Source organism: Simochromis diagramma, unplaced genomic scaffold (genome assembly GCF_900408965.1).
Source record: "Simochromis diagramma unplaced genomic scaffold, fSimDia1.1 OVJJ01000596.1, whole genome shotgun sequence".
Classification (NCBI taxonomy): domain Eukaryota; kingdom Metazoa; phylum Chordata; class Actinopteri; order Cichliformes; family Cichlidae; genus Simochromis; species Simochromis diagramma.
The window spans coordinates 15461403-15478179 of record NW_024387245.1 but is presented as its reverse complement, the minus strand read 5'-3'; the positions used below and the strand labels follow the sequence as shown (position 1 = coordinate 15478179).

Here is a 16777-nt window from a genome sequence, read left to right as displayed (position 1 = left end):
ACGTCCAGATGAACAGACTCAACTTTTGGAGATATGGAAACAAAGGTTCTTCTATGTAGAAGTGCATGAATTAATACAAGAGGAGAACATATCATTATTTTATGACTGTACCAACTATTGTACTATTAAGCCAAGGAGTTATATGGTCAGCATCAGCACCACATATGTTTACAACACTAAGAAAAGGAATGAGTCACCAGTGAAGGTGGAAAAACCTGTAACTGCAGGTGGAACATTTTGAGATGTAAATTTGTGAACTTCAATCCAATTTAGCACTCAAAGGTAAGAACTTGGGATTTCTGTGAAACCCCAGTCTGCCTTGTCATGAAAGAATGAAACATTAGTGTTTGAAGCTGCTGAAATCCAAGAATAAAGCAACAGGAAGTCTATGTGTAGTTGCACACCCTGAATATTTCATGATTACACCTACTTTCTCACCTGACAGCAGCAACTGTATATGATATAGATATGAAATAGATAAGAAAATCTATGAAATAGATATGGAAACCTCCATCTATACCATAAAAACCTCCAGAGCCAAGCACAGACATTCACACCACTTGCAACTGCATTTATTTTGAAAAATGGAGAACAGACTCCTACTTGGCCCAGTGTGTTTGACACTTCTCATTTAAGATGAGTCCTGACTTAAAAAACAAAACAAAACAGACTCGTGTTATCAGTCAAAGCCGCACACCAGCCAGCGCCTCCTTTCTGCATAGACTGAGGAGCAGTGACAGACGCATGCGCGGTGTGGTTGTCAGCGGGTTGGTTGGGCTTGTGTTTACAGCTCGGCTGGATGCTGTTGGCTGCTGATGTTATTTGGGAAGTGCAATGTTGTGCCAGCCGCCGTTGGAATAAAAATAAAAGTGGGAACCAAGGTAAGCTGTTTTGCACTTGCGCACGCATTTATACTCGAGGTTAAGCGTGACTGTCTCCCTGGTCAGGAGGAAATATACCTGTTTGTTGGTTGGAAGTGCCAGAGTAGCATGGCTAGCAGGCGTTAGCTATCCAGCCATAATACTGTAATGGCCTGTATGAACACTCTGTCCATCGCGGGGCCAGGCAGCGGATTTATCTTAAAGTTATTTGCAACCCATTTACCTAAGAGTTTGCATTGATTGTGTCGTGTTGACGGAAGTGTCTGGGGAAATGTTCACTGTGCGATTAAACATTTTGGTCTGACTTTGAGGCTATAACTGCTATAGCTGTATTAGCTAACGTTAGGCAGGTTGGTGAGGGCTAACTGAAGCAGTAAGTGAACACTGGAGCTAGCGAGCTTCGCACGTTTTAATCGAGAGAAATAGATTAGTGCCTGCTCAAGGACAGGTGTGGTTTAATAGGCTGACAGGTAGCAGTTTTGCCTATATCCACATGGAAATGAATGTGAATGCTAAGCATGCCAGATTGTGTGTAGATGTTGCAGTTGTCACTGTAGTGCAGAATATGGACATATATTAATACTTATCAATGCACTCATTATCAGATCGGATCGGTCCTTCCGTATGTTATGCAGTGCGATGGGGACCTCATGAATAAAAGGTCAAATAGCCAAGCATGTACTGAAGGCATATGTGATATTAATATACAAGTCAATAACTTCATAAGATCAGCAGCAGATATTAGAATTAGGCTGACGGTGCTTTTAACGAGCCTTTCATGCTGTCATTGTTTCAAGAAGACGGAAACTTATAGTGCTATTACAAAATGCCCTGCAGGTATTTGCTGTACTGTTATTGTCACGTGCCAAGGGAATAACCAGGGAGGTTATGAAGTTCTTGCCTGGAATAACTTAATTATTATTATTTTTTAAATCATAGGCAGTCTGCCCTGCAGGACCCATTAACTACCAAAACACAACCTTGGAACAAAACTAGCTGTTTAAATACATTAATAACATTTCGCAAAAGGCCTCATTTTCCAGGGTAGTCCCCTTCAGCCTTTTAAACTAACTTTGCTGACCCTGATTTCAATATATCAGAATGAGTGTGTGCTGTGTTACAGCTTCCTCTCTGCTCTGTGTTTTACTGTTAACATTGCACATTGTCAATTCTTTAATGAGACAAGTTGTGTCAACACAAACTGACCAGAAGTTATATGTCATATTCCTCTCACTTAATGCTGACGACTACTGTCTGTCTATCTGTCTGTGAGCTTGAACAGTTTCCATCAGTCAGCTGATTGTTCCTGTTGTATTTCCTGAAACTCCAGTATTACGAAGCAAAGCTCGTTGCATATAATGCATTTGGTGCATGCGCTCGATAAGAACAAAACAAAGCCAAAAAAAAGATTAGACTTTATGTAAATATTTGTTCTATTATCCATCAGCAGCTATATTAGAAGAATGAGGAAAGCCAGCGCATTCACAGCTATACTTTATGGAAGCATTATGTTATGCATGATGTGTTTTCTTCCACATTACACAATAACATACATAATGCTGGTTTTACTACAGATGCGTATGCACAATAAAGTACTTTATTTGTCTGATAAACAGACCGCTATATGGAGATTGCTATGATTGTTAATTTATGTGGTGTTGATAATATCAGGAACCACTTCATTCATCACTTATGGTAATTAAAACTTATGTTATCTGTTTAACATTAATCAATACTTTTGTGGCTTTAGGGACAACTTAAAAAGCTGCTCAGAGGCTAAGATTGGGCCGTGCCACTTCTCTGATATGTTATCTGGAAAATGGCTCACAGAGATTCTTTCTTTCCTGTATCAGCAAAGAAAGAAGCGACTTACTGCATACTCCATATCTGGCTTTGGACTGAGATGCGAGTAACACCCCTCATACACACCTGTTTTTGGACAACTGATGTAGACTGAATGGCGAGGGCACCAACTGTTGTGGATTAGTGTTTCAGTGCATGTGCTGTGGGTGAGATGACTCTAATTCATACATTAGTTACATTAGAGTTCAAAAGTTCCCGGGCGTGTGATAACGGTTTAGTTTTGGGGGAAATAATGTTTCCGCCAAATAACCAACGAATTGGACAAGTCTGCATCGGCCTCAACTTTGCACAACTGGATTTTGTTGCATGTACTGCTTCTTTGGAGCTTTATGGAGTTATTGAGCTCATTTGTGTCACACTGATGGATGCATCAGGGGCAATTAAGGGTTCAGTATCGTCCCCAAAGATACTGAGAAAGTGTTTCTGTGGTTAGTGAATTACCTGCTCTTCTTCCCAAGTCACAGCTATCCTCATGTTCAGTGTTAATCAAATTTAATTAATAATTTTAAAAAAAATGTATAGAAAAGATCCGATTACCTTCTGGATTTTAAATGTTATGACTTGGTGGATTAGACGTATTTCCGTCCTCAGTTTATGTGGCTTCTTATTAACGGTAGGGGGAAGCAGTTTATTGGTAAATAAATGTCTGCAGACTGTTGTAAAGCTATATCTAGCTAGCTGTACTGTACCTTGTATGGATGCAGCTGATTTGTATTTGATTCTTAATCATTCAGTTGCATTAGATGAATACCCATGTTGCATAAAACACTTGTGATACTCCATTAAAATCTGTGTCATCACCTAGGTGCACACAAAAACACTGAACACAGACCGAGCAGAAACTAAAAGTGGGCTCACTCAATCATCTGGACTGTTTGTGTTGAGAAGACATTAGCCTGATATCCGCAGACAGCTGGTTAGTATTAGCTGCCCAGCAGGGACCGACTGAATAAATTAGAATCCACATACTGTTCAGTCCACTTCCACGCCCTCATACTCTGTAGCTAGAGATAGCATCTCATCAACAACCACAGGCCGAGAGCTCAGATCAGTATGCAGATCTGCGCCTCTTGCAAGACAACATTGTATGCACTGCTCACGAGAGTTGTCTTCTGTGTTTTTTCCTTGATACTCAGTAAATAGAAGAGCTATTTTAAGGTTAAATACATACACACACAAACCCACCCACATTTTTAGATGTGTGATCCAAAAATAGCACTCAATGTTAAGTCACCTGAAACAGAAACTTTGGTTGCATGTTAAAAGCAGGGTTAGATCATGTCATTTCAGCTGCTCATCTTATAAGGGTTGTGCCTACCTCTCTATTTTTACTCACAGACCATTTGCACACTTCTTTTGAGTTATAGATGCTGCACGCTTTATTTCTTCCTTTTCCTTTCTAGCAGCGCTGCTTTGTTTCCCTGCATCTGGGCTTTGACTTTGATAAGAAATTGCTCAATTTTTATTGTTAATTCACTAAACGACAGAAACTTTGACATACATATTTATCACTGAGGTAGGGACAAATGCAAAAGTGAGAATTCATATTCACTTTCAGTTCCATTTTCTGTATGTTCATCACACATAACTATTGTTGCATGCATGTTAACACACATCTAAGTGTCAGCTTTACTTTAAAAGCCATAGCTCTATTTTTCAGAGACAACACCAGCTGTGAATAGCCAGTCCATGGCTGTAGCTCAGTATTTTACAGTGAACAAGTTTGTTGCAATCAGTTCTGTGTTTGTGAAATTAAAGGCAGGCCTGCCGTATTTTATTTAGTCACGTGAGATCATTTTATTGTTGAGCGCGAGTCTTTCGAGAGCATTCATACCACTTTATTAAACCAGGGGCCTCTGACCTGCAGTGAATCTGAATGAAGATTATAATTAGATGCTCACATAGTACAAATAAAATACTGTTTATGTGTGTGTTTCTTTGATTTTGCTTTGTACTGTTACACTCCCATTGTAGTAGATGAGCTGTTCTGTCACTTTTCCTCTCTATTGCTCCTTTTTCCCCCCTGCTATCTCCGCCTGGCTGAAATCAGTGCTGTGAGGCGGGTTGAAAAGGACTGTGGTGCAAGCCTGAATGCTCTGCCTGTGTCTGGCTGTGTCTTCCTCTCCCTCGTGAGGTGCACACAGGGCCCAGCTGGCAGCCCAGAACAGCCCGTTCAGCTGGATAGCAGTGGGAAGCAAAAAAAAAAGAAAAAAAGAAGCAGGCATGTGTTTCTAGTGTGTGTATTTTTACACATGGGTTAACATGGTATCCTCCTGTTTTCAACTTAAAATAAACTAAAGTGTGTGAGCCACTTTAGGGGATACACAGACCTCACCACTTTACTACTGTTATCGCTTTGTGTTGATTTATAGTTGATAAATGAGTAGATGATGTAGGTTGTAGTCCTGAAAGAAGATACTCAAAATGAACCTGGCTGCATTTTAAGGCTAAACGTGAGCTTACTTTATTTTCCTTCTTGACAGAGTAAATGTAACTTATATTGGTTTTCACATTTGTAGCATCTCATAGACATGCACAGTATTCATGTTGAAGTCAGAGAACATTTTGGGAAACAAGCTTTGGAAGAACTATTGCCGCTTCATATCCATATGAACCTATGAAATATGCTGAACAGTTGAGTTATTGGATTCATCTTAGTGGCTTTCTGGATCCAGGGTGTGGGCTCTTCTCTTCTCTTCTCTTCTCTTCTCTTCTCTCCTCTTCTCTTCTCTTCTCTTCAACCTGCTACTCAAAACAAAGAATCATATAGTGATGAGACATAAAAAGTCAAATTAAAGTTGACTGAACATATTAGTTTAAATTTGCTAAAAACACTCAAGGTATTGGAAATGACCTCCAATTTAAGGCATTTTAGAACCCAGATAATTTTAATGGTCAGTATCCTGACTGACTGGCAGCGATTGTCGATCTTCTTGGAAGTGTACCAAGGCAGTGAAAAGGTTGATAAGGAACAGTGTATCTTGGCAGGAGCAGGCAGAGCTCTGTTGGTGAGGCTAGAAAGGAAACTGGGGTGACAAGGGAACCATTATAAGTCTTTTGGAGTCTCCTGCTAGTCAAAGTATTAGGTTTGTGTGTGTGCATGCACGTGTTTCTCAGTGAGTGCCTATTTGTGTTCATAATACAGCTGTCTGTGTGTTTTGTAGGGTATGTGACATCCAGCACAAGTGGGTATTTTTAAAAATGTATTTTATGTATGTATGGGTGTATATAGTATTGACTGTTGTATGTGCATAAAATCAAGTTTCGTCTGGCTTTCTCAAATCAAAGTGCAAGTCTTAGTATTTACCTTAAGAAAAGCAAACAACATGCTCTCTGGACCAGCAGGCAGAAGGCCTGACTATTAGACATTATAAAAAAGGTGGACATGGCTTTGGGGTCTGAAAGACGTGAGAAAACTGCCTCCGGGCTTGTGCTGACGAGTTTGTGGGCTTGGTTTCAGAAATAAGTTTCAGGATATGACTTATAATATCCAGCTTATGACTTGTAATGGGCAAGTGTTGAGCCAATGAGCATGCAGTTTCATAAATCCACCTCTCACTTCTCACATCCAGTTTCAAAATGCTTAGATGAGCAACGGGAAATCGCTTCACAATGGGACTTCAGAAATCAGCGAGTGATGTCACTATAGCTATCCCTAAAGTTTATATTAGCCATCTTTCCATAAGTAGTTAAACAATTTGGAAAAAATAAACAGTTAAAACAGGAATAAAGATCTGGACGAATGAAATATGTTGCTGTATGTGAAAAAGTAATTGTCCCTGTCCTGATTTCTTAGGTTTTTGCCTGTTTTTACAACACTTGAATGTTTCAGATCATTGAAAAGAGTTTAATGTTAGTCTAAGATAACCCATAAAAATTAGTTTTAAAAAAATATATAATTTAATTTATTAAGAGGAAACGGCCACCCAAACCTTTCTGGCCCTTTCTCAAATCTTTCAGCCCTGGTTGCTACCAGACCTGCTGGATCAGTTAAATAGAACCTGTCTCACAATGTAAGGTAGGCTCATAGAATGCTCTCAGTCATTGACATCTGAGCGTTCTTAGGTGTCCAAAAAAGAACACAAAGGCTCATCTCACCTTTGCCTCACCATAATGATCCCCAAGACTTTTGGGGAAATTTCTGTGGACTGGCAGTCAAAAGTTGGACTTTTTTGGAAGATTTGAATCCCACTGCAACTTGTAACAAACTAACACAGCATTTCATAAAAAGAACATCATATCAGCAAACATGGTAGTAGAAGTGTTATGGTCTGGGGCTGCTGTGTTGCTTCAGGGCCTGGGTGACTTGGCATAATTAATGGATCCATGAATGCTGCTCTTTACCAGAAAATCCTGAAGGAGAATGTCTGGCCATCAGTTCATCCCCTGAAGCTCAAGTGCTTTAGGATTATGCAGCTTTACAGTAATTCTGAACATACGAGCAAGGCCACCTCTGAATGGTTAAAATAAAATGTATTTTGTTTATTTATTTGTTCAAACGTAGGTTCATTTAAAAACTGTATTTTGTTAGATCTGAAACATTTAAATGCAACAAAACACTAAGAAAGCAAGAAAGGGGCAAGTACTTCTTCATGCCACTGTAATTTAATATTATTTTACCTGTTTGCTTTAATATGCACTACTTTCGAATTATGCTAGGCACTTTTGCTCTTTCTCTCTCTCTCGCTCTCTCACTCGCACACACACACACACACACACACACACACACACACACACACAAAAGCCAACTGTGCTAAAAATGGACAGCAGCTGTCTTTGAGCCAAGAGCAGTGTAAACATCTGCAAAGTATCCTCAAGACTGAAAGCCTGCAGGGATGAAAAATGGTAAATGGCCTGCATTTGTATAGCGCTTTTCTAGTCCTTAAGGACCCCAAAGCGCTTTACACTACATTCAGTCATTCACCCATTCACACACACGTTCACACACTGGTGATGGCAAGCTACATTGTAGCCACAGCTGCCCTGGGGCGCACTGACAGAGGCGAGGCGAGGCTGCCGGACACAGGCGCCACCGGGCCCTCTGACCACCACCAAACACGGGGTTAGTATCTTGTCCAAGGATATTTTGGCATGCAGCCAGGATGCAGCCTGGGATCGAACCACCGACCTTCTGATTAGTGGCTGACCTGCTCTGCCACCTGAGCTACAGCCACCCCATGTGGAAAGAGACTGGGGACTGATGCAAAGGACCGTGTCTGAATGCTACTGAGTCTGATGCTTAGTTTTCTTTTGGACTGGTATTTGCTTTACTTTGTCAGATATTCTCTTCAATTAATATTATTTCATATGGAACAAGACAGTTGCCAGACCAAACATCCAAGAGCACAAAATGAGAGTAAACCGTCATATTGCAGAAACCAGTATAGATTTGGCTTATTAATAGCTACAGTTAGTAGTTACAGTTAATTAGTCTTATTGAGGTGTCTATAAAGTATACTGGGATTAGAAAATCACCAAACTATGTATGAAATAACAGCAATGACAATGTTTTAAAATGATCTGCTCAGCAAAGCTATCAGCAGAGTAAATAAGCTGCCAAAGAAGCACAGTCCATAGACACGCATGCAACCGTGTTGTCTGTTGCAACATAAGTAACAACGCCCATGCAGAATGAGTTATCATTAAATATTCTCATTATATACTAGTTCTAACGATATATTTGTGTTACTTTGTACCTACATTGTACACAGTGTATCAAATTATTGTTGCACAACTAACCTGTAAGGTAGGGTCTAAGCAAGTTGTGGTGTGTTCGTCCATTTGCTTTAAAGTGTTTATGCTAGTGTGGGATGTTAAAGTAGCACTGCATATTTTTGTTGGTCATTAATATTCAGAAAAGACAGAATAGATTATGACAGGTATGCATGGGAGCACCTTTTTTGATTAGAAAGTGAAACAGGTGGAGAAGGTAAATAGAGGTGTGTGTGTGGAATTTGTGTGCACAGTCCCTCATTACAAAGTGGGTGAAACATAGTTTCTAACTCCTTGGCATTAATTATGATATTTATCCAGTAAAGGTTAGCATAATTGGCTGTCAGCTGAATGGTCTTTGTGTTATGATTGTGTTATAGCTCATTCAGACTAGAGTCGAAATAAGACAACCTTCTTGCAACCAGGAAAGGTCAAAGGTTGGCTGGTGATTGTGTTTAACTTTTTCACATTTGGCAACTGATTGCAAGTAGTTGCAGCTACCAACTGGTTGCCAAGAAGTTGGCCATGCTGATTTTTTTTTTTTTTTGCTTTTCATACACATGAAACATAACAAATGTTAAATAAATCTATTTATATGTGGTTATTTATAATTCTTTACTAGAAAAATATGACAATTCAGTTTAAACATGATCTTGTTTTATTGCCACAACAGGTCGCACATTACTTGTTTTACCCGACTCTGCTCAGATCAGCGGGTTGTTGTGTTTGTGCCTTTCCAAATAGATGTTGCCAACAGGGAAGTTGGCACACTAGTTGTAGCCTCACTTGATAATTGTACCTTGTTTTGCAACACAAATTTAAAAAGAAAAAAGCATAAGAAACAAAAAAAAACCCCAGAATATTTAGATGAGTAATCCGATTTTAATTTCCTCAGAGTGGTTTGAAATGATAAAGAGAGCACTTTAATTTATATAGTGCCAATTCACAACAGGTGTGGCCTCAAGGTGCTTTTAAATTGTAGGGTAAAGACCTATAACATAAGAAAATCTCAATCAGATGGCTCTTTATGAGCAAAGACTTGGCAACAGTGGGAAGGAAAATCTCTCTTTTAACAGGAAGGATCCTGTGGCAGAACCAAACTCTCACAAGGGCAGTCTGCCCCGACCAGGTGGGGGTTAGGAGAAACAAAGGCAAGTAGAGGGAAACGGGGCAAAATACACATGTGAGAGAACCAGTTTAAAATTATTTACTATATGAATGAATAAATGCACTAGTGGTGTATAATTATATCGAGAGTGAAAAAAACTTTAATGAAGAATAAACACTTAGTCCACCAGGGGAAACCCACAGCTGTCTAAGCATATTGCAGCATAACTAAGGGATAGTTCAGAGTCACCTGATGCAGTCCTAATTATAAGCTTATCAAAAAGGAAAGGTTTGAGCCTACTCTTGAAAGTAGAGATAGTGTCTGTCTCCCAAATCCAAACTGGTAGTTCTGCCTTCCATTCTGCCTTTAGAAACTCTAGCAACCACAAGTAAGCCAGCAGCCTGAGATCCAAGAGCTCTGTTGGGACAATATGATACTATGAGGTCTTTAAGGACACGGGGTCTGATTACTCAAGACCTTGTAAGGGAGAAGAAAGATTCTAATTTCAGTTCTGGATTAAACGGGTAAAAAGAAGATAATATGGGAGAAACATGCTCTCTTTCTTGTCCTGTCAGTACTGTCGTTGTAGCATTTTTGCAACCTGAAAATAATGCATTACAATAGTTCAGCCTAGAAGTGATAAATGTATCAGTTAGTATTTCAGCATCACTTTGAGACAGGATGTTTCTAGAATTAGTGATATTGCACAAATGTGAGCAGTGCTACAAATCCATATAATACTCACATTGAAAGGCACATCCTGGTCATGATTCCAAGATTCCTCTAAGTGTTACTGGAGGCAATGGCAATGTCATCCAATGTAAGCATCTGTTGAGATGCTGTTTCTCTAAGATTTTTAGGATCGAGTACAATAACCTCAGTTTTGTCCGAGTTTTGAGGCAGAATATTAGAGGTCATCTAGGCATTTGTCCTTAAGAGATTCTGTAACAAACCACGGCAGACCCGGCGACGCATCCATACGCTTTTCAGCATTTTTTATTGACTCTCGGTTGCTGTTCACAGTCACACGCACACACAGCTGCAGCTTTCCAGCTCGCAGCTGAACACACTGACAACAACCAAACCAGGACCACACCAACACCGTTGGGGAACGCCGGTGGCAGTGGCGGCAGTGCCAGCCAGGACCAGGCCCGAGCGGCCAGATTCTTCCTGCAGGCGGCGTGATGCCACCACCTGTTCCCACTGTGTGCCCACCATTTCGGCCACCATTCGGGCCAGCTCATCCACTTGCTGGCCTGGTTGTGGGTCCGTCATGCCTCCCATCCTGGGTTTCGGCACTACTGTGACAAACCACGGCAGACCCGACGAGACATACATGCTTTCCAGCATTCTTTATTGACTCTCGATTGCTGTCCACAGTCACACACACACACACACTGCTGCAGCTTTCCAGCTTGCAGCTGAACACACTAACAACCAAACACAGGACCCTACACCAATTTTAAGCTGGTGAGGCAGGATTGTGATGCCGTGCAGGTGTGTCCGCCTTCCCTGCCGCGGCACTGCCGACTACACTCCGCCACACGTGCCTTTACACACGCCTGACATCATCTGCATAGCTGTGAAAATGTTCCTTCGAATGATACTGCCTAAGAGAAGCTCCTATAATGTAAAAAGTATTGGTCCCAGCACAGAGACCTGTGGAACTCCATAATTAACCTATACAATTAACCTATTGTTGTTAATTATGGAGTCTGAATTATTGTGTACTGTGAGAATATGACTCAAACCACTGTAGTGCAGTATCTTTAATACCGAATCTCTGTAATAAAGTATTGTTGTCTACAGTATCGAGTCCTTCACTAATGTTGCTTGTGTACTGTGATGATCTCTGAAACCTGAAATTCTTAAAATCAACCATTCATCTACAGGTGATCAGTTAGCTGCTTACAACTACTCTTTCAAGAATTTTTGAAAGAAAAGGAACACTGAAGATTATCCTATAATTAGCTAAGACAGCTGGGTCAACTAGAGGCTTTTTAAGTAATGGTTTAATTACTGCCACATTAAAGGCCTGTGGTACATAACCCGCGAATAAAGATAAAGATAATAAAGTGAATACGGTTGATGGTTTTGAGGAAGTATTTACTGAAGCTAACTTTGAAAGATCAATTGGAGAGTTAAAGTTTAAAATAAATGAGAGCAGTTTTATAGGTGCTGTACATAATGATACATCTGTGGGACTGCTGTGAAAAATTTTCTTCTCTAATGGTGAAAATTTTAATTGTGAAGAAATTCATGAAGTCATTACTAATTAAGTTCAACAAAGCTCGGACTCTTTCTCAGCCTGGCTAGAGTGCTGAAAGGAAACCTGAGGTTATTCCTGTTTTCTTCTAATAGTAAGTGAATTAATGTTGCATCTTTACAAAGGACTTTTTTTAAAAAAATAGAGCGACAAATTATTTTTCCAAGTCAAATAAAGGTGAAACGCTAGTATGGGCAGAAATCTGTGCCATCAGAAACTGAATTTGAATAAGTTAAATTGCTCGGATTGAATCTGAATTGTAACTTGAATAAATGCTTTTACAAACTGAATATGAATTAGCCTAATTTGAAATTCAATTTATTGGTTTGAAAATGATCATCACTGAATTGAAATTGAATTTTATATTTTGAAAATGAATTCATTTGCTTTGAAACCGTATTTTATCCTTTAAAAATTTAGCGAGAGCCACAGTATCCAGAGACGTACACCGAGAGGATAAACCTTAAGCTGTCAATAATAAATTGCAGCCTAAAAATAACATTGATATCAGCAGCAAAATCATGTAACCTCTAATATAGACGTTTATTTTGGGTCAGTGTGACTGTGTTTGTGTTATCTCTAATAATCCAGATTGACCTTTTGTCCTGATACTTTCTCATTGTTAAACCTGCTTGCTTTGGGTGGTTTTTTTTCCCCAAAGCAAGAAGGGCAAGGGCAAAGGTGGACACTGAGAAAAATAGATTGCAGGGTGAGTGATGAGGCAAAAAGAGAAGTGAAAGAGGGAAAGGGAAAGGGAGGAGCAGCGAGAGGAAACGGCCAGAAATGCTTATGGGTGTTTCCTGCCACCTCTCTTGTTTAGAAGTTACCTCATGCCTCAATACTAATAATTAATAAGCTTTGCCTGGATTTCCCTACCTTAATACTAATTCTTATCTCAGTGTGAACTACACAGTGGCATCCCACAGTCGTAATTTACCAGCAGAGTCAAAAGTTGTTATTTGCAGTTGTGGTGGCTGGTTGGTGTTGCAGGGATGCATTTAGGAGTGCATGCACTGCAGTTAGATTATTTAGTGTGTGTGTGCTTTTACATTGTTCAATGTATTTTTGTGAACTTGTGATTCATTAGTGCGAAACCACAGCTGAGACTTTGTAGACGGAACATGGGTCAAATAGATGGTTGTAAAAAGTTGTCTTTTTCCTTACTTCCTCACTGTCATTCGCATCACCATAGCTTTGCAATGCATGTAAAATCAAGCTGTTTTTGCAAACTATTCTACTTTATTTTTCTGAAGCATATAAAATTGCTTTAAATGACCCACAGATGCTTTTTCTCTGATTTTTCTGGTTTCATTGCTTCATCATTTTATTCTCTTGTCTATCACCTTCACTTGAACTAAGCTTCGTTTTGCGCTCTTTTGTTTTTTTGCCCTTCTCTGGGTAATGACCTCTTTCTTTGGGGTGTTCAAAAGACCTCTAAAAGTGAATCACAAGTACCATTTTTAGAGCCACTTGCCTTTCTATAAGATGCTTTTCATGGATCATCTCATCATGACTGTTTTCTGCTTCTTTCTTTTTATTTATTTTTTTCTAGGGGATTTTGCTCATCATCTCCCACCACTTCCGCCTTCCGTCTTCCATTCATGAGCAGCGTGGCTGAATTTAACAGCGGCAGCCATGGATGACAAGGGCTCGGTGGGGAAGATTAGCGTGTCTTCAGACTCAGTGTCCACTCTCAACAGTGAGGACTTTGTCCTTGTGTCCCGGCTGGGGGACGAGACACCCTCCTCTACTAATAATGGTAGTGATGACGAAAAGACAGGACTGAAGGTAAGGTTGGCTGGGTGTAGGTACGGATGGAAGTACAAGGTAGAAAAGGGGGACTTGTTGGAGATTAGGTGCACTAATAGTCACTTAGGCACAATGGCATAGGGGTCTTCCCATTAAAAAACTTCCATGAAAAGCCTTCCACCTGACACCCCAGGAATCAGCTTTTTTTTTTTTTTTTTTTTTTTTTTTTTTTTTTAAGATAAATTTACAATTTTACATAAGTAGTTGCAAGTTTACTTTCATATTTCTAACATTTATTACAAGTTAGAGGGTCTCAAAGTGGTTAGAGGGGTTCAAATTTTTTTTAATGCATGTTTTTTCCAGCATTTGAGCATCAAGATGACGGGGTATGTTGTAGTTTCAACAGCAAAACTGCACCATATTTATGTCTACGACATAGAATAGCAGAAACAAGCATTGGCACCCGAGGTGTGTGTGTGTGTTTGTTTTTCTTTTTTAATTTTACTGAAGAAACCTTTATCAAAACATAGTGAGTGCGTGATATAAGAGGTCCTGTCTTTATTTACACTTTTTTTCTTTATCTGAATTCACACTCATCTTCCAGCTGCAATTTCTTGAGGGTCATTCATTTGCTAATATAGTCCTATTTTAACACAACACATAGGTTATGTAAAATGGAGAAACATTGGTGAAACGTGTTCTGCATAAGGGTCTGGGTCACAGAGGGTCAGGTGGGAACTTTTTTTTAGATTAGGCTAATTTTTTAATAGATAGATAGATAGATTTTTTTTTTATATGGCCTGACCATTAAATTCCAGAGGTGTTTTTACTTTGAATAGACTCATTAATAATAACAGTTAAGATGGCCTGATCAGATAAGTAGAATAAACTGTACAGTATAAAGTAGGAAACCAAACGAGAATGTCCAGCACACTAAATGGTGTGACTATTATTACCTTGTGTGTTAATTAAATCTGATGGACCATGATATATCAAAACATCTCAATGTTTATTCATCTATATTATTTGTTAGAAATATAACTCATAAAAAAGAAAATTAGGAATTACAGTTTATACAGATTCATGTTGCTAACATACTGTTTTCATTACTAACAACCATCTTTTTTTCTTTTTTTTTTAACATCTAGCAGGGTTTGTTAATTTCACACTCTTAACCATAAACCAGCATTTATTGTTTTGCTTCCTCATTCTCACTTTGCCTTTTTGCCGTAGTTGGTCATAGTTGGTGTTTGTATTTGCTACTTTTAATGACGAAGCCCTTGGTGATTTGTGCACATCCACATAAACTGAGGGTAAATTGTCTGGTTAAGTTTCCCTGTGCTGTTTAGGCTGTAAATGAAGGATGTCATTCATGCATCCACCGCCAGATATTGTTGCCACTGAGTGTCATTAAGTTGGATGCTATTTAACTTTGGGAGACCGTTTCCCAACTGCTGTGTCAGTCAGGTGCTTGTGTTTAAATGCGTAATATGATATTGTGCTATAGCGAGGCTGACTTACAGCTTGTTTTCTATGGTTGAATTCACTGCTCAACTTTGAAAGATATCCAGGTATTGTGGTGATATAACCTTGCTTTGACCCATTGCTGGGGAAAATATCGGTGCTTTGTGATGCGGGCGTTGCTCTTTTCACAATATAAAGACTTTCTAGGAAATAATTGTGACTGCCAGCCACTATCCTGTGCGTCCCTAATGGGTTCAGATTACCTCTCTTCGCCTCTTCCGCTCGATCTCTTCACAGGATGCATTTTGTCCACGTGTCTCTCAGTTTAGTTGTTATCATGTTTCTTTTTATTGAGTTGACTTAAGAAGCGGCCTCACACGTTCGGACTATTTTCATTACTGTATGTCACTCATGTACGATACCTGTTTGTTTGTAAAGAAAAGTTATTCTGTAAAGTTCCCAGAAGATGGCGCCAGCAGAGCATAGATGTTCAATATCCATTCGCTAGAAAGTTGCTCTGCTTTGACCTTCTGTCGTGTTCTGTCTTTTTTCATATTTCATTCATAAGACCAGTGTCTGTAAAAGCATCACAGCTCTTTTTTTATGGACAATAAAATCAAGTTTTTGCGCTGCGTATTTTGCCATCGTCTGCCTGCTGTCAGATGGTTAAAAAGCAGAACGTGACACACATCCTCTGTTCTCACAATGTAATGGCGAAATCACTCCATCCACTGGCACGCGGTCATCCTGACATCATGTTTTGGTTTTTGCCGACACACTCTTGTGCACATCTCCCTCCCAGTCAGCCCATCCAGTCAGCAGAGGAGTCAGTGTCTAAACTTGTTGTTTGTTATGCAGGTGATTTCTGAGGAAGGGGTCAGCTTTAAGGTCAGTCTCTTCTCTCGCTCTCTTTCCTTTCCTCAGCTTCTCTCTTGCTTGTGAATATTATTCACCTTTTTCTTCCTGTGATGTGATTCAGTGGTGATTCTGTCTGTGATTATTTGTGCTTTCTGTAATTTTGCCGTCTGTCCAGCGATGGCCTCAGCTCTTTAATACTTTGGATTTGATGATGTTAGAATTAGACTGTAGGCTGTAGTTATGCAACAGTCGCCCAGGCTTGTAGCACTTCCTGTAAAGGCCCTCTACAGCTACACAGTTACAAAACGTCAGAAGTGTGAACGTCAATATAGAATTGATAGCACACTTACGCTTGTTTAGAATGCTTTTTCTTTTTTTTTTTTTTATCATGTTAATAGTCCTGTATCACTAAGATAATTGGCAGTGGTAGTATCCATCCTGCAAATATATTAAGATAATTAAGTCCAGCAGCAATGGACAAATGACCTCATTCTTTTCTGCCAAAGACATAAATTAGGTTTTACTCTATCTGTTTGGAAAAATGTTCTATATTTTTACATCATTTTTGTTATCCTTAAATGATCAATACAACAGTGACCCCTACCGGCTGATCTCCTTTTCTTATACAGCTTTTGGATGCTGCTGCAGCAGGCAGGGAACAGGCATTTACCTCACTTTGTGCTGTTTGGCCAAGCTCAAGGTTTCAGTTGATACTTTCATTTATAATCAGTGTTGGCATAGCTCTAAAGTCTTGATACGTCCACCCAAAGTGATCTCAATACAATGTACTAATATTGAAATATACCTAAGATACATCTTTAATGGCCAAACTGAAACAAGTGATTCATACCTTAAACACGCTGCAGTCGCTCAAAA

At 39.5% G+C, this 16777-nt stretch overlaps 1 protein-coding gene and 1 long non-coding RNA gene across 3 annotated transcripts in view; one reads left to right on the top strand and one right to left on the bottom strand.

Moving 5' to 3' along the window:
* Nucleotides 1–16777, bottom strand: part of LOC120714343 — an 873031-nt gene that overhangs the window by 201685 nt on the left and 654569 nt on the right. The window lies entirely within an intron of this gene.
* Nucleotides 745–16777, top strand: part of LOC120714308 (rab GTPase-activating protein 1) — a 76454-nt gene continuing 60421 nt past the window's right edge. The window contains exons 1-3 of one of the 2 annotated variants that reach the window (XM_040000457.1): nt 745–881; nt 13383–13618; nt 15902–15931. In XM_040000457.1, coding sequence (XP_039856391.1) covers nt 13466–13618; nt 15902–15931 — 183 coding nt within the window. In that variant the 5' untranslated portion in view covers nt 745–881; nt 13383–13465. The remainder of the gene's footprint in view (nt 882–13382; nt 13619–15901; nt 15932–16777) is intronic. The other variant, XM_040000458.1, reaches the window with a different exon arrangement.